General features: G+C 47.8%; 1 protein-coding gene across 2 annotated transcripts; it reads right to left on the bottom strand.

Moving 5' to 3' along the window:
- Positions 1–6,740: 6,740 nt before the first annotated feature.
- Positions 6,741–11,585, bottom strand: MYC (MYC proto-oncogene, bHLH transcription factor). Of its 2 annotated transcripts, none has more exons than XM_004047526.5 (3): positions 11,562–11,585; positions 9,160–9,931; positions 6,741–7,779 (listed from the first exon to the last, which is right to left on the bottom strand). In XM_004047526.5, the coding sequence occupies exons 2-3, from the start codon at positions 9,914–9,916 to the stop codon at positions 7,217–7,219; spliced, it is 1,320 nt and encodes a 439-aa protein (XP_004047574.1). In that variant the 5' UTR covers positions 9,917–9,931; positions 11,562–11,585; the 3' UTR covers positions 6,741–7,216. The 2 variants fall into 2 exon arrangements, with proteins under 2 accessions (XP_004047574.1, XP_018888332.1); XM_019032787.4 differs by having other exon boundaries at positions 9,160–9,928.
- Between the last annotated feature and the right edge of the window lie 6,886 nt (positions 11,586–18,471).

Here is an 18,471-nt window from a genome sequence, read left to right as displayed (position 1 = left end):
GCTACGTCATCCCCTTTGCTCCTGTATCTTCAGTTCTCCCTCTCTCAGCTCGGTCCCATCAGCATCTAAACTAATTATCTCTTCTATCTTTGATAACATAAAATACAATTTGGGCTGGGCACTGTGGCTCACGCCTGCAATCCCAGCACTTTGGGAGGCCGAGGTGGGTGGATCACGAGGTCAGGAGTTCAAGACCAGCCTGGCCAAGATGGTGAAACCCTGTTTCTACTAAAAATACAAAAAATTAGCCGGGTGTGGTGGCAGGCGCCTGTAATCCCAGCTACTCGGGAGTCTGAGGCAGAGAATTAATTACCTGAACCTGGGAGGCGGAGGTTGCAGTGAGCCAAGATCAAGACACTGCACTCCAGCCTGGGAGACAGAGCAAGACTCTGTCTCAAAATAAATAAATAAATAAATAAATATAAAAGAAAAGAAAGTTTGAGTCAATCAAATAAATCCAAATAAAAATGTTTGACCTCACTTGGTGTATTCATCTCTTTCCTTCTCTTCCCAGCTGAGTCTTGAAAGGTGGTCGAGAGCTTTGCTCCTGCTTCCTCGGCTACTCATGCTCCAACATCCTTCACTCCATCAAAATGGGTCTTTATTCAGCCATTCATCAAAGGACTATTATTATTATTATTATTTGAGACAGAGTCTTGCTCTGTCACCCAGTCTGGAGTGCAGGGGCACAACCTCGGCTCACTGCAAACTCTGCCTCCTGGGTTCACATGATTTTCCTGCCTTAGCCTCCAAAGTAGCTGGGATTACAGGTGCCTGCCACTGCGTCCTGCTAATTTTTGTATTTTTAGTAGAGACAGGGTTTCACCATTTTGACCAGGCTGGTCTTGATTCCTGACCTTGTGATCCACCCCTCTCGGCCTCTCAAAGTACTGGAATTACAGGAGTGAGCCACTGTGCCAAGCCCCATCAAAGGATTATTGAGTTGCTATTAGATGCTGGGCACTTACGTTGCCACTGATGATTCATTGTTAAACAAGACTGATAGTGGGTCCATTCCTCAAGGAGTTGATTTAAGAGGCAGGAAGAGCGATTTTCACAGAAGTGAGCAGTATTATCTCAGGCACTCCCATTCCCCTGTGGAAACTTGTCTGGAGGTCAGAGGATACTGGAAGGTGAGTCACAAAGGATGAAGAAGAGCATGGCAGGCTGGTGGGTAGCAGTGTCAGTGGATGGGTAGGTGGTGGGTGAACAGTGCTTTGAACAGAGGGACAAGGCATCTGAAAAAGCTCACAGAACATGGACCACTGGGAAGAATGGCTTTGAACTTAATTCTGAAGATAGCAGGACCCGTCTGGATGGTTTTAAGCAGAGACGGGCATTATTTTATCTGTGATTCATAAGTAGCACTGGGATTGTGGAAGAGGATCACTGGGAATGATGGAAAAGGCAGAGGGTCTCAAACTTCATCAAGCACTCCAGGGCTTATTGAAACAGTTTTCTGGGCCCCATCTCCTGAGATTCTAATTCAGGCTGTGTACCCGCATTTGCAGCAAATACACAGGTGATGTGGATGCTGCTTGTCTGGAATCATGCTTTGGGAACTCTTGGAGAAGGTAGGGCAGGGTGCTGGGAGAACAGAAAGGCAGCCGTTTCTGGAGATGGATTGAATGAAGGGAATGAAGGAGAGGATGCCGGTGGATGGGGCTGTCATCCCACTCATGAGGGGTGCAGCCAGGAAGCTGCCTTCATGTGATTAAATCCAACAGACCTTCCTCTGCTGTCTTGCTGTGCTTCTTGCTGCCTTCGACACACCAGGGCTTCCTCCCTGACATTGGTTACACGCTTTCCTCCAAGCTTCTCCTTATCTCTCTGATGATGTCTTCTCCTTTGGCTCCTCTTCCAGAATTTTCTGGGCTCTTTCCTGGATTCCATTTTCTCTGGGGGGAGAAGGAATGCCTTTAGCAGCTCCTGGAGCTTGAACCTCCTCCTGCTACATAGTAAGCTCGAAAGTGTTTGTAAAATAGAATCAAATTGCCTGTTTTCGGTGGGGCGCGGTGGCTTATGCCTGTAATCCCAGAACTTTGGGAGGCCAAGGCAGGTGGATCACCTGAGGTCAGGAGTTGGAGACCAGCCTGACCGATATGGTGAAAACCCATTTCTACTAAAAATACAAAATTAGCTGGGTGTGGTGGTGCATGCCGGTGATTCCACAGGATTACTGGGAGGCTGAGGCAGGAGACTCGCTTGAACCCAGGAGGCAGAGGTTGCAGTGAGTCGAGACTGCGCCATTGCACCCCAACCTGGGCAACAAGAGAGAAACTCCATCTCAAAAAAAAAAAAAAAAATGCCTGTTTTCTTTGTTCTCCATTAATCCATAACCCCTCAGCACCAGGACCTTATCCATCCCATTTATCTTGGTATCTCTTCCCACCTCTAGCATGGTGCGGGCAAACAGCATGCTCAAATGTTGGTGAATGAATAAATAATTTCTGCTTTCACCATTTTGCCAGCTCTGTGAATGCAGGCAATTTACTTAATCCATCAAAGTTTCAGTCTTCTCATTTGGGAAATGGGCACTGGAGATAGAGTTCACCTCCTAACTGCTGCTTTGGGGATGAAGTCAGGTAACACATGTAAAAATGTTTAGCACACAGTAAATGTTAACTACTATGACAGGTTTTTGTTGTTTGTTTTTGAAACAGAGTCTCATTCTGTTGCCCAGGCTGGAGTGCGGTGGTGCAATCATGGCTCACTGCAATCCCCGCCTGCCGGGTTCAAGCGATTCTCCTCCTACCTCAGCCTAAGCTGGGACTACAGGCTGTCACCACGGCCAGCTAATTTGTGTGTGTGTGTTTGTGCTCAGCCTAAGCTGGGACTACAGGCTGTCACCACGGCCAGCTAATTTCTGTGTGTGTGTGTGTGTGTGTGTGTGTGTGTGTGTTTGTGTTTAGTAGAGACAGGATTTCGCCATGTTGGTCAGGCTGGTCTCGAACTCTTGGGCTCAAGTGATCCACCCGCCTCGGCCTCCCAAAATGCTGGGATTACAAGCGTGAGCCACCACGCTCAGCCATATTACTATTGTTTTGTTATTGGTCCTTGTGTGACTTGGGGACAGCCATTTAACTTGCCTAAACCTCAGTATTGTCACATTCAACAACTGTCACATTCTTCCAGCTGGCTGTTGTCGGGTCTGGTGAGACGGAGAGTCTGGAAGAGTGTATGTATGTAATAAAGGTTCATTCTATCTCTCTGAGCTCTCTCCGAGCTCTCTCCTTTCCCACCCCCATAAACCTCAGATTGCACTGGACTATTTTATCCCTTAAAGAGCTAACGGGGATGACAATAGAAAGAAAGTGCTGGGGACTGTGGCTGAGCTCCCAGGCATTCTTTGAAAACAAAGAGCATTCCTTTCAACCTCAGAAGATCTACATCCCATGAACACTTGTTTCCCTCAACTCTGTCTTCCGAAAGAACTTAGTATAAGCTAATAATGAATGAAATAAAATTAAAAACGAAATCAACTTACAGTCATTTACAGTCGTCTCCAACCAGTTTGGCAAAGCCAGCATTTCTGGGTGTTTTCCTCTAAATGGAGAGCTGGTGTAAGTTCTCTCCTGAAGGAGCTAGAAAAAAGACTTTTTGCTAAGGCTTTGGAGGTAGGTAGCAGAGTCTTTTTAGTTTTATTTTTAAAAATAAGTCCTTGCTCCCATCCTACTGGCTTTGTTTTTACTCTTTTTCTCCTTTATTTATTTATTTATTATTTATTTATTTTTGAGACGGAGTCTCGCTGTGTCATCCAGGCTGGAGTGCAGTGGCACAATCTCGGCTCACTGCAACCTCTGCCTCCCAGGTTCAAGCGATTCTCCTGCCTCAGCCTCCTGAGTACCTGGGACTGCAGGCTGTGCCACCACGCCCGGCTAATTTTTTGTATTTTTAGTAGAGACGGGGTTTCACTGTTTTAGCCAGGATGGTCTCCATCTCGTGACCTCATGATCCGCCCACTTCGGCCTCCCAAAGTGCTGGGATTACAGGCGTGAGCTACCTCGACCGGCCTCTCTTCTCCTTTAATATAGTCTTATAATATTCTATAACCTTGAAGGAGGAGCCTTTTATAAAGTCATCTAGAAGTGCATTTATAGACAAGGGTGGAGAACATCATTCGGCATTTTCTAGACTAAGCATTATTTATCGATGGGAAAAAATGCTACAGGGGCCCTTAGTGTGTATACTAAAAAATAACTGTTGACTGAGCCAATTATAGTTATTGCAAACAAACCACAGAAAACCCCCTAATGCAACATTTTTGTCCTTTTTCCCAAGTTTTGTGTGAGAGTTTGTCTTAAAGACCAGCAAAGAACTCTTTACTTATGCATCCAAGCTGTGAGCTCTCTAAGTATTAGGCTGGGATTGTGAAAACTTTGTTCATTTTCAAATTTGATTGATTGTTTTCATACTGTTGATCTCCTTTGTTGCTTCCAAATGGCAGCATAAAATAACACTTCCTTCCTCTTTATACATTCCATCCCTCAACAAAATCATTCCAGGAATCCTCTGGGAGAGTCATTAATTCCTGGATAGTGTCATGGATAAAGGGCATAGTCAGAATTAGCTTATTCCTTCTTATACATTCCTGACCAAGTTGCAAACTCCTCCCCTTCATGTCCGATTCTTGATTATTATCTACAAACTAGGTTGCACAATGGCAGAGACCCCTGGGACTCCCTGTATAGGCTCTGAGGGCCAATTTGTATTGTGGTCAAGATCAGCCTGACTTTCGGGAAGGAAGTTGGCATCTGTCCTGTTTTCAGAGCCATTCTCTGGCTCAGTAAAGGTAAGAACGGCCTAATAGGCACTTGGAATGGTTCCTTTCTATTCCCATAGCCAAGCTCCACATCCCTAAAGTTCTTTCCTGATCATTTGGAATGGAGAGTTGTTTTCCTTGCTAGGAACACTCTCTCCTATTCTGAGGGCTTGCCTGGACTTAGTGATTCAGACTAACACCTTCCGATTCCCAAGTGAGTCACCCCAGAGCTGCACTCCAGCCCTGGGCCACAAAGGGGCAAAGACTGAGCTGTTTAAGAGTGCCTTGCTTTTGTAACCCTTTGAACTACTATACTTCTGTGGATTGCATCTCCCTTTGAAATTTGCCTATATGACGTGCCAATTTGAAGCAGTAATGGCGGTACTTAGGACTCAAAAGAAGGATCAAGAAAAAGACATTAAGGTCTTGAATAGATTATTCTAGGAGTCAGAGTCAAAGAAAGTAATTATTTATTGATTTATGGGTGGTGGTAGATTAAAATCTCAAAGTACAGGGAGCTGAAGACCTACCTTGAGACTGAGACAATGAGGTAATTAGAACAGCAATAGCATCTTTCATTTACCTATATAATCAACATCATTTCTGGTTTGGGCCATAGGTTTTCAGAGGCTTATAATTAATACACTTGTTCAAAAATACCTTTTCAAGGACTCAGGATGGGCATGTGTCATGAGTATGTAAAAAAGGATGGAAGCAAGGAGAGTTTGTAGTTTCTAAAATAATGACTCCCATGACAAAGAATAAATATGTTTTATTTTATGATCTGAACTGGCTTCTTCCCAGGAGCCGTCGTGAGTCTGATTCAACAAATGGCTAAGGTAGGAGTCAAGATGGTGACCTTCTCATTGTAAAAGGAAAAATTAAACAACGAACAACAAAATAAAAACAAAATAAACCACAAAAAAAGGGGAACTGATGCCTGACCAGGTTTAGATGTTGAGACTTAAAAAACATAACCCACTGGACTGTAACTCCTGTACTCACAAGCAGCCAGCTGATTCCTACCGTCATCTGAGAGGTGGCTTGGACAGGTTAGGAGTAAACAGCCTGGGTTCAAATCTCGCTTCCACTTTTCCCTATCAGTGAATCTTGGGCATGTGAATGAGTCTTTGTGTGCCTCAGCTTCCCTCTCTAATTCTAATATGGGGAAATCAACAGTATCTCCTTCATGGGGTTGATGTAGAGTTAGGGATAAAATGCTTAGGAGTGCTTGGGACACAAATAGAGCTTAGCATTGTTATGACTTGAGTCTGTCCATTAGGCCCCAAACCTTCTTGATCTCAGCACATTAGACCCAGATGAACCAAGGCATGATAGTGAAGGGTTAAGTGTTTTGAACAGAATGGGTCCAGATTGCTGCTTTGTATTATCTGCGTGGCTACAGATAAGTTACATAACCTCTTTGAGCTCTTCTATTTCCTTGTTTGTGAAGTAGGGTTAATAGTAGCATTCCTCCCAGAGATCCTCTGGGGTTTGCGAGATAACCCATGGACGGGACTGGTGCCTGGTTGTGAAGGCAGCAGAAGCTGGTTCCCGCCCTGTCCCCATCAACTGTCTCACTGGGCAGAATTCCTGGGTTTGGAGTGAGCAGGGGACTGGCACTGGTTAATTAAAGTAACAGGAGTTTCTTCCTCACCTTCCTCCCAACTCCCCAGTCCTTATGCCTCTTTGTGTACTTAACTGCTATCTTTGACCTCTTGTATCTCCTTTGCCTACCTCTCACCTTCTCACCGGCCTTCTGCCATTCCTTCTAACTGTCAACTCTGGCTGTTATCATAGTCTCCAGGAAGCATCTTAGAACCTCCAAGAACTTAAAGACCTTAAGGCCCCCAGACCCATTTCAACAGAGGAAAACTCTTGCCTTTCTTAAGACCACCCTCTGAAGGGGCAATTGATGAAAACAAACAGGGATGGTGGTGGTTGGGAGGGGGAAGAAACGAAACAAAACATTCACAACTTAAGATTTGGCTCAATGATATATTTGCCAGTTATTTTATTTTTTCTAAAAACAATAGAAAAAAATCAACTTTAAAAAGTAAAATGTACTTAAATAAAAAAAATTAGGGTTTATAGTACCTATAATACTAGGTACTATATACTAGGATTGAAATTCTGTGTAACTGCTATAAACGTTTTATTAAAGTTATTTACATTTAATGGCAATATTTACAGAGAAACATTGTGTAGATCTTAAAATTTTTTAAAAACAATTCTTAAATACAAATCTGTTAAAGAAAAAAAAAAGATGGTAAGCATAAAAAAGTTCTTTTATGCCCAAAGTCCAATCTGAGGCAGTTTACATTATGGCTAAATCTTTCAGTCTCAAGACTCAGCCAAGGTTGTGAGGTTGCATTTGATCATGCATTTGAAACAAGTTCATAGGTGATTGATCGGGACAGTTCTGTTAGAAGGAATCGTTTTCTTTACTTTTCCTTACGCACAAGAGTTCCGTAGCTGTTCAAGTTTGTGTTTCAACTGTTCTCGTCGTTTCCGCAACAAGTCCTCTTCAGAAATGAGCTTTTGCTCCTCTGCTTGGACGGACAGGATGTATGCTGTGGCTTTTTTAAGGATAACTACCTTGGGGGCCTTTTCATTGTTTTCCAACTCCGGGATCTGGTCACGCAGGGCAAAAAAGCTCCGTTTTAGCTCGTTCCTCCTCTGGCGCTCCAAGACGTTGTGTGTTCGCCTCTTGTCATTCTCCTCGGTGTCCGAGGACCTGGGGCTGGTGCATTTTCGGTTGTTGCTGATCTGTCTCAGGACTCTGACACTGTCCAACTTGACCCTCTTGGCAGCAGGATAGTCCTTCCGAGTGGAGGGAGGCGCTGCGTAGTTGTGCTGATGTGTGGAGACGTGGCACCTCTTGAGGACCAGTGGGCTGTGAGGAGGTTTGCTATGGCCTCCAACAGAAGGTGATCCAGACTCTGACCTTTTGCCAGGAGCCTGCCTCTTTTCCACAGAAACAACATCGATTTCTTCCTCATCTTCTTGTTCCTCCTCTTTAAGAAAGGAAATAGAAATCACTCCGTTAGCAAGGTTACATTAAAATAATCAATTACCAGATTAATGCTGTACAAATACAAGGCATTAATATGTTAGAAAGGTCTCTGGACAAAATTATCTCCCCAAAGACCTACATCTAAGCCTGGTGCCCTGGCTCACACCTGTAATCCCAGCACTTTGGGAGGCCGAGGTGGGTGGATCGTGAGGTCAGGAGAGACCATCCTGGCCAACACGGTGAAACCCCATCTCTACTAAAATTACAAAAATTAGCCTGGCATGGTGGTGTGCACCTGTAGTCCCAGCTACTTGGGAGGCTGAGGCAGGAGAATCTCTTGAACCAGAGGGTTGGAGGTTGATTGCACCACTGCACTCCAGCCTAGTGACAGAGTGAGACTCCATCTTAAAAAAGGAAAAAAAAAAAAAAAAAAAAAAGAACCAATCTAGCCAGCCACCCTTACTCCTCTCACCATGAAGGTAAGAGTCTCATAAAGGGAAGGACAGCTGGGTTATTGCATGGACAAGAAAAGTGCAACTTCCCAGGATAGGACATTGATGCCAATTCTTACCTAAGACTTAATGAGGCTTTGGACACACCCAAAGCAAAGCACATTCCCAAGCACCTCCTATTTTTGAGGGACTTTACCAAGAACACTTCAGGTGTTGCAAATGATAGCTGCAAATTGCTTGGTATGACTTTAGCAACTCCCTATTTTACTGGAAATGAAAAAGAAAAAAAAATCGCAGTTTTGCCAAAAGTCCAAGAGGGCGGGGGAAGGAAAAAAAGAAAAAAAAAGTCCAACTTTGGCAAGGATTTGCTTTTCAGTGTTCAAAATAGGCTGAGAAGATCCCAGCTCCTCAGCCCACCCACTCTTGAGGCAGTTCACTGGCTCCCGCACTCAGGCAGGCCCTGCCTAGCCTCTAAACACAGCCCCTCATTTTTGTAGATAGTTCATTAAATCCCACCACTTCTCGGAAGTTAAGAGGGAAGCAATTCATTCACTCTCTCAGAGATCAATCCTCTCTTATCCTCATTCATACACTCCCTGCCACCCCGCCCCAGGGCAATTAAAATGTTAATGGGAGGTAAGAAGAAGTGGATTGAGTTGTAAGATAAGCCAGAAGGTTTAAAAACCTAAATGAAATTCCTGAGGGGTGGGAGACAAACGGGGAGGGGGGCTGGAAACAAGGGCGGTCTAAGGGGAAGGAATGGGAGGAAACGCTAAAGCCCAAGGTTTCAGTGGTGATGAGCTCCCAAATCTCTCCAGATCTGCTATCTCTCCTTCCTAATAAGAGTGGCCCGTTAAATAAGCTGCCGATGAAAATGGGAAAGATATCCAGCCGCCCACTTTTGACAGGCCTGAGCGGGCTTCGCTTACCAGAGTCGCTGCTGGTGGTGGGCGGTGTCTCCTCATGGAGCACCAGGGGCTCGGGGCTGCCCTGCGGGGAGGACTCCGTCGAGGAGAGCAGAGAATCCGAGGACGGAGAGAAGGCGCTGGAGTCTTGCGAGGCGCAGGACTTGGGCGAGCTGCTGTCGTTGAGAGGGTAGGGGAAGACCACCGAGGGGTCGATGCACTCTGAGGCGGCAGCGCTCAGATCCTGCAGGTATAAGCTGGAGGTGGAGCAGACGCTGTGGCCGCGGGCGGGGTTCAGGCTGCCGCTGTCTTTGCGCGCAGCCTGGTAGGAGGCCAGCTTCTCTGAGACGAGCTTGGCGGCGGCCGAGAAGCCGCTCCACATACAGTCCTGGATGATTATGTTTTTGATGAAGGTCTCGTCGTCCGGGTCGCAGATGAAACTCTGGTTCACCATGTCTCCTCCCAGCAGCTCGGTCACCATCTCCAGCTGGTCGGCCGTGGAGAAGCTCCCGCCACCGCCGTCGTTGTCTCCCCGAGGGGAGAAGGGCGTGACCGCAACGTAGGAAGGCGAGCAGAGCCCGGAGCGGCGGCTAGGGGACAGGGGCGGGGTGGGCAGCAGCTCGAATTTCTTCCAGATATCCTCGCTGGGCGCCGGGGGCTGCAGCTCGCTCTGCTGCTGCTGCTGGTAGAAGTTCTCCTCCTCGTCGCAGTAGAAATACGGCTGCACCGAGTCGTAGTCGAGGTCATAGTTCCTGTTGGTGAAGCTAACGTTGAGGGGCATCGTCGCGGGAGGCTGCTGGAGGGGGGCACACAAAGCGGAAGGCAGTCTTGAGTTAAAGGAGTCTTGGTGCGGAAACCTGGCGCAGCGCGCAGTGCGCGCCACAGTCCCGAACCTCTCCCCTTGCAGAGCTATCCCCTAAAGCGGCTGGGTGGTCTTGGTGGGGGAATAGAGGGGGCACCCTTTCACCCCCTTTGGACAGTCTCCTACTATCTCGGAGACGCACTTAGTGAACCAGCGGCTTGGTGCCCGCCGAGCGCCCCCCCGCCCCGGGAGCCCGGAGCGCAAAGCCCGGGAGTCGGCCCCGCAGCGGCAGAGGAATCGAAATCGGCCTTGGCGCCCTTAAGAAGCCGCGGGAGGTGGCGGTGAGGAATACAATTTGCCAAAATCCAAGGCACAAAGTTTTGCGCCACCTGAAGGAGAAGGCGAGAGGCGCCTGGGCGCTAGCGGCTGCGTGAACCCCGCTCCCGCGCCGGGGCCCCTCCGCTGCGGCTGTTCCCACTAGCGCCCTCGCCGCTCTCCTACCCCCGCCGGCACCGCAGCCCCTCCCAACCTCCCCTCTCCACCGCCCCCGTCCCCACCCCCAGTACCGCCCCCGCCCAACACTCCTTCTTTTGCCGGCTTTTCTTCTTTTCTCTCGCCGGCTGGAGTGGCGAGCTCAGCCGCGGGCTTTAACACCCCTCCACAAATACAAGGGGGGTGTCAAATAATAATAGGGGCACCTCCCTTTGCACTCAATACGGCGATGCAACTGCGCCAGAGACCCCGCTGCGATACCTCCCCCGGAGCCACCCCACCAAGGGTAGCAGCTGTTCTGGAACCGCCCAGAGCCCCGCTCCTCGCAGTTCCTCCGCATCTCAGGCGCGAGGACACCCGAGGGCGGCCGCGGCAGGGGAGTCAGGGCTGGGTGCGGAGATTCGCCCTGGTTTTTCCAAGTCAACGATTCCAGGAGAATCGGACACATCCTCGCCTTCCTTTTCCCCTGCCTGCGCCTACCCAACACCACGTCCTAACACCTCTAGAGACCCAGGTTTTAAATTGTATTATTGCTTTTTAAAAAGCCAAATGCCAACTTCTTAAAAGGATCAGGGCGGGTTGGAATCGCCGCGGGGACAGGCGGGCGGGACGCGCCGCAGTGTCTGTCTCCGGCTGTCAGAAATGCGGTGAGCCGAAATTTAAATGCCCTCCCGGAGACGGGGACAAGTCAGCGGCTGCGGAGCTCTCTGGCTCACACAGGCGATATGCGGTCCCTACTCCAAGGAGCTCAGGATGCAAGGGGCTTTCTGCCCACCGCAAAGCAACCCCCAGCCCCCCAAAACCCAGACAGCAATTAACACAATAAAGCAGGAATGTCCGACCGGCCGGGAGTCAGCGTGAATATATTCATAAGGCAGAAATCTCGAAAGGCTAGTCTTAAAAACCATTCCCGTTTTCCCTCTGCCTTCTCCTCTCCCATCTTGACAAGTCACTTTACCCCGATCCAGTTCTGGATTACCCCCTACCCCAGCCCCAGTTACCATAACTACTCTGAGAAAAGTGTCAATAGCGCAGGAATGGGAGAAAAGACACCCTATTTCGGCATTCGACTCATCTCAGCATTAAAGTGATAAAAAAATAAATTAAAAGGCAAATGGACCTCGGTGCTTACCTGGTTTTCCACTATCCGAAAAAAATCCAGCGTCTAAGCAGCTGCAAGGAGAGCCTTTCAGAGAAGCGGGTCCTGGCAGCGGCGGGGAAGTGTCCCCAAATGGGCAGAATAGCCTCCCCGCGTCGGGAGAGTCGCGTCCTTGCTCGGGTGTTGTAAGTTCCAGTGCAAAGTGCCCGCCCGCTGCTATGGGCAAAGTTTCGTGGATGCGGCAAGGGTTGCGGACCGCTGGCTGGGGGATCAGCGGGAGGGCTGGGCCGGAGGCGAAGCCACCTATTCGCTCCGGATCTCCCTTCCCAGGACGCCCGCAGCGCAGCTCTGCTCGCCCGGCTCTTCCACCCTAGCCGGCCGCCCGCTCGCTCCCTCTGCCTCTCGCTGGAATTACTACAGCGAGTTAGATAAAGCCCCGAAAACCGGCTTTTATACTCAGCGCGATCCCTCCCTCCGTTCTTTTTCCCGCCAAGCCTCCGAGAAGCCCTGCCCTTCTCGAGGCAGGAGGGGAGCCAGGGACGGCCAGGGCCCGGCGGTGGCGGCCGCGAGCAGCACAGCTCGGGGGTCCTCAGCCGTCCAGACCCTCGCATTATAAAGGGCCGGTGGGCGGAGATTAGCGAGAGAGGATCTTTTTTCTTTTCCCCCACGCCCTCTGCTTTGGGAACCCGGGAGGGGCGCTTACGGGGAGGGTGGGGAGGGTGGGGAGGGTGGGGAAGGTGGGGAGGAGACTCAGCCGGGCAGCCGAGCACTCTAGCTCTAGGATGTAAACAGAGTAAGAGAGCCGCATGAATTAACTACGCGCGCCTACCATTTTCTTTTGCTCCCTCTCAAACCCTCTCCCTTTCTCTGCTGCTCCTCCGTAGCAGTACTGTTTGACAAAACGCATCCTTGTCCTGTGAGTATAAATCATCGCAGGCGGAACAGCTGCCCTCCACACCGAGAACGCACTGCGCGCCCACCGCCACGCCACGCGCGTACCAGGCTGCAGGGCGCCTCGCTAAGGCTGGGGAAAGGGCCTCGCTCTGATCAAGAGTCCCAGGGAGAGTAGAGGAAAGAAGGGTATTAATGGGCGCGCGTTCAGAGCGTGGGATGTTAGTGTAGATAGGGAGGAATGATAGAGGCATAAGGAGGAAAACGATGCCTAGAATGATTAAAATAACCCAGCAACGCATTGCCACGTATACTTGGAGAGCGCGTTATGAATAAACTCCCATTGCATTTGTTGGGGGGAGTCATGTATTATGCATTATGTATGCACAGCTATCTGGATTGGATACCTTCCACCCAGACTGAGTCCCCCAATTTGCTGCCAAAGCAGCAGATACCGCCCCTCCTGCCCCGCCTGCTCAGGCTTCCGTGGGGCCCCGTGCGGTAGGCGTCTGTTTAGCCCTGAGATGTGTCTGCCTGTTCCAGAGCTGGACTAGGGCGGGAGGGAGGTTGCCTGCTCTCTGCCAGTCTGTAGCCCACCGTCCCACCCCCGCGCCTCTCACACGGAGTTCCCAATTTCTCAGCCAGGTTTCAGAAGAGACAAATCCCCTTTGCGCCCTGTGGCGCCGGTTTGCAACAGTCTCGGGCTGCCGGGTTTGGGAGAAATCAAAGGTGCTAGACGGGAGAATATGGGAGGGGCAGGGGGTACCCGAACCGCGGGACCGGACTTCCTAAAAGGGGCAAGTGGAGAGCTTGTGGACCGAGCCGGGGGAGTCAGCAGAGACCCTTGTGAAAAAAACCGTTAACTCTTTCCTTCCCGGACAAACAGGACGTTTAATTCCTTTCCAGGTCCTCTTTCCCCTTTTATTATTGGAAATGCGGTCATGCACAAAAAATGCATCGATTCTGATCAAAGAAGAGGAGAGGAGTATTACTTCCGTGCCTTTTTTTTTTGGGGGGGGGGGTCTTGAGCTAATTAAAATTTGGCTGCCTTCCAGGCATTAATTTCCTAGTTCACTGACTCACAATTTTTTCTGAATACTAGTGAAAGTGCACTGTATGTAATCCGCAAACGTGTATTCACATTTTATTTACGCTTCGACTTAGCTAGTTGCCCAGCCCCACACATGATTTGTTTGCTCCCTGAAATGATCTATATTTAATATATAATATATATTCCCTCGGGATTTTTTATTTTGTGTTATTCCACGGCATGAAAAACAAAAAACGTTCTTCTCATCCTTGGTCCCTCACCCAAAGGCATTTTAAGTAAACTTTTCTCTCCCTCCACCACCTCCAAAAGAGAAAACAATTCGGGGGAAAGGGGTGCGTGTATAGCATGTACGCTGTTCAAGATGGGTTATTACCCGTTGAGCTTGCAGCTCAGCGTTCAAGTGTTAAGTGAATATAGCAGCTTCCAAATCCGATGCACTGCACAATTCAGCTTTAAGGATTGCAAATTACTCCTGCCTCCAGGCCTTTGCCGCAAACGCGGGGAGCAACCAATCGCTATGCTGGATTTTGCTGCAAAGCGTCTTCCCCTCCGCCCCCTCTCTGGGCTGCACCCGCGTTCAGGTTTGCGAAAGTAAAGTAAGTGTGCCCTCTACTGGCAGCAGAGATCACCGCGCCTGGATGTCAACGAGGGCGGGGGTCAGGTGGGGGCAGGAGCAGGAGCGTCCGAGGTGCAAGGTTTCCAGCGGGGGAAGGACAGGCGGTTCCTTAAAACAAGTTTCCAGCCACCTCCTTGTTATTCTTTCAGGTTGGCTGCAGAAGGTCCGAAGAAAGAGGACTTACTGGAGGAAAAAGTGGTTCAGAGGTGACTATTCAACCGCATAAGAGATGGTGAAAATTAAGCTATCACCACTGCTAATGAACATCACCCTATGGAGAACCGGTAATGGCAAACGTGAAATAATTCACAAGTACATAGACGAAAAAAAAAATTCCAACAAACCCTAAAACAGCCAAACAAGCTTTAGCCCCCACGTCTTAGAAACTCATCATCTTTTTTAACCACAAAATTTGAAAGCAAGACACTGGATTTATTGGGGAAAAGGGAGGCACAGCAGAAGGTGATGGGTATTTGGTTTGGCCTATTATTATTAATTATTCTTCTTATTATTTTTGAGACAGGGTCTCCTTCTGTCACCCAAGCTGGAGTGCAGTGGCACAATCAAAGCTCACTGCAGCCTCGATCTCCCGGGCTCAAAGCAAACCTCCTACCTCAGCCTGATGCCCCAGCCCAGTAGCTGGGAGTTCAGTGCACCACCACACCCGGTTAATTTTTTAAACTTTTTGTAGAGAGGCAGTCTGGTCATGTTGCCCAGGCTGGTCTCAAACTCCTGGGTTAAAGCGATCCTTCGGCCTTTGCCTCTGAAAGTGCTGGGAATACAATTGCGAGTCACCGCTCCTGGCCTTGCCTTATTATTTTTACTTTTAAAATATTGGGTTGGTGAATAATAAGTGATTTTTTTTTAATAGCAAGAAGGGGTATTTGAGATCTCATAGAAAAAAAGTGTGAAGGAATAGGAGCATTTTATTAAACGTTTTAATACTAAAATGAGTATGCAATAAGGTTGAAGTAAATGTGAAAGAAATTTACCTGGCACGTGTCCCTGGTCAAGTAGGTTTTTACAGGGCAAAGAATCCCTGACGGTGTCTGATCACTTAGATGCCCTAAGGACTTCTGGCAGTGGAGGGTCCTTCCCGCAGGAGCCTTGTAGGCTGATTTCCCAGGAATCTGGCACTTTTGGCATTACTCTAATTAAAGCTAAATGAGTGCTCTCCACAGTGGCATGCACTCCCCGCCCCTCAAAGAAAACCCTCAACAACAAACAAACAACAATCACAAAACCAAAAGTAGGTCCAGCTTGACCTCATAGGGTAGTTTTTGAAAGTTGCTAAAGATGGCGGATATACCACATCTTCGGATCTGACTCTCAAATTATGCCAGTCCAGTGTAGGGCATGTGAACCCCAGGCAGATATAATGCCTGTGGGTTCAGAACTTAACCTCACTCTCCCTCAGGCTGGTGACATCACCTGAGGTGTTACTTTCAAGTAACAGCTTGGAGTTGTTTTGTGCCATCTCCATTTTTACACGAGAGAAAACAAAGCCAGACCTCAGCCAGGTTAAAGGACATAACTGATTTTCTTTTAGTAATTTTTGAGACATATTTGACCTAGAATAGACATTTGCTGGGTTGAAAAATGGCTGAGATTACAACTAGTATCATATATAACTACCAAAGTGATACGTGTCCATTGGAAAAATCCATTGAGAAATAGAAAAACAAAGGAAAAGGCCGTGTGTGGTGGCTTATGCTTGTAGTCCCAGCACTTTGGGAGGCTCAAGTGGGAGAATCGTTTAAGGCCAGGAGTTTGACAACAGCCTGGGCAATGTGGTGATGTGCCATCTCTAAAGAAAAAAAAAAGAAAAAAAAAAAGAAAAGAAGAAGAAGAAAGAAAGAAAAGAAAAGAGAGTTTCTTCTTCTTTAATTTTTTTTTTTTTTTAAGACAGGGTCTCACCCTGTAGTCTAGGCTGGAAGGCAGTGGAATAATCATGACTCACTGCAGCCTCGACCTCCCTGGGCTCAGGTGATCCTCCTACCTGAGCCTCCTGAGTAGTTGGGTCTACAGGCACAAACCCTACGGTTGGCTAATTTTTGAATTTTTTTTTTTGTAGAGATGGGGGTCTCACTATGTTGCCCAGGCTGGTCTCAAACTCCTAGACTCTGGTGATTCTCCTGCCTCAGCCTAAGTGATTCTCCTGCTTCAGCCTTCCAAAGTTCTGGGATTACAAAGGCATTAGCCACCATACCCAGCTTCCTCTCCTTCTTCTTCTTCTTCTTCTTTTTTTTTTTTAATAGAGGTACATTTTTGGTAGAGATGAGGTCTCACTGTGTTGCTCTTGGTCTCCAGCTCCTGGCCTCAAGCAATCCTCTGGCCTGAAGCCATCCTCCTGCCTCAGCCTCCTGAGTAGATGGAGTTACAGGCGTGAACCATGACACCTGGCCTGAAAGTGGTTCTTAATCCTGACCAGTCAGAGGTAGTTGATGAAGTTTATCTTTTAGGAAGACATTTTAGGGACATCTTTGGTCTTTCACCTCGATTTTTTTTGGAAGACCATGGAAGTTGCCTTCTGACTAATTGCCCCTTGCTTGTTGCTCTAGCAGCAGTCTTTTTTGTTGGCTCCCCGTTATTTGGAGCTTCTGCTGAGTGGGTTAGGCTTCTAAGAACAGGCAGGTCTCCTGGAGGTCCGGGGTTGGGACTCTAGGTCAACAGTCTGATGGGGCGGCCTCACAGAATAGAATAGTGTGTAGCTAGAGGAAACATTTTTTTTTTCACATAGGAAGGCACAAATAATCATTCATTCTCGGCCATGCGCGGTGGCTCGTGCCTGTAATCCTAGCACTTTGTGAGGCCGAGGCGGGCAGATCATGAGGTCAGGAGTTCGAGACCAGCCAGACCAACATGGTGAAACCCCGTCTCCACTAAAAATACAAAAATTAGCTGGGGGTGGTGGAGCGCACCTGTAGTCCCAGCTACTCAAGAGGCTGAGGCAGGAGAATTGCTTGAACCCGGGAGGCAGATGTTGCAGTGAGCCAAGATCGTGCCAATGCACTCCAGCCTGGGTGACAGCACAAGACTCCATCTCAAAAAAAAAATATATAAAAAATAAAAGAATCATTCATTCTCACAATCACATAGTCTCACAGTAGTAGTCGTATATTTTTATACTTAGGAAAAAAGAAAGAAGTGCAGAAATAATGAGCAATTTGATCAAACTTTCTCCTTTCTCCCCAGAGACACAAAAGGGAAGATTCAGAATGTGTGACTTGTGTAAAATAAAACCGGTTTCCCCCGACCCCAACACCTTCTTTGAACATCTCTTTCTCCACCTCTCAAAAAAGTTCCCGCTGAGTTGGTCCTCTAGTGGAAAGTGCAGTTAATAAAATGGAAAGCAACTGGACACGGTGAAGAAAAAGCCAGCGAACTTAGGGGTGAGACTGAAGCCCCTCAGGGTGGCTGAGCTGTTATTTTAAAAATTCCTTCAAGTCACGTGCGGCCTGTCAAAGAGATGAGGTGAAGGAAGAGAATGATAAATATCTATCTCCAGTGGAAAGATCATTTTGAAAGAAGGGCTGTTAGATTAAAAACCAAGCTAGCCGGGGAATGTTAAAGGAAGAGAAGTTCTCACAAGCATTTTAATGCCAACCATGTGTTCCAATGAGAGGAACACAGGAAAGCTCTTCAGCAGATGAGAAGATGAAATTCGGCATCACTAATTCATAGGAATGATAACAAAAACGGCAGTGAAAAAAATCTGTGCATTTTAAAAAATGCATGTTTTTTGCTTAGTGTTGTCCCTTCCCCTCCTGGCTTTTAGTATACTGCATTCATTAAAGTAGCTGAGAAAAAAAATAGTAGATGCTTTTAACGTAAGGCCTGAGAGCTTCCATATCCTGTGTTGCATTGAGTTTTGGGTTTGTTTCCTTATTCACTGTCTTCTAGATCTCAGACCCTAGCAGAAGGTCTCAGAATGGACCCAGTAAACTCTGGTCATACCTCCAGCTTGGCCTTCTTTTATTTTTTTGTTCTTTGCTGCAACCCTGCCTTACTTTGTAGCTACTAGAGTGGACAAATGGTTCCTTTGTTGAACCCCTTCAAAGGCTTGGTTTATTGTTCTATAAGTGCCAAGCTCAAGCCAGTCTCAAAAGTTTCCACACTTTGGCTCACTGGCCTGTCTCTGCTATGGTCCTTTTGGACAACATATGTCCCCACAATGGGCCCTTGCGTGGTTGGACATATAGGTCACTGCAAAGGAAACCCTTGGAGAGAAACTTTTGCTTTTTACAATTTGATCTTCATAGAAAGTCAGTAGAATAGGAATCTATTCTTTTAGGGATCTGCAGAGATCCCAAGCTATGGCTTCTGACTTTCTTTTCAAAGGCATACTTTCTGAGAGTAGCTCACCCTTGGTTGTTTTCACTTTT

Source organism: Gorilla gorilla, chromosome 7 (assembly GCF_029281585.2).
Source record: "Gorilla gorilla gorilla isolate KB3781 chromosome 7, NHGRI_mGorGor1-v2.1_pri, whole genome shotgun sequence".
NCBI lineage: Eukaryota > Metazoa > Chordata > Mammalia > Primates > Hominidae > Gorilla > Gorilla gorilla.
The sequence above is the reverse complement of the archived record's forward strand: the minus strand, read 5'-3'. Positions and strand labels throughout refer to the sequence as shown.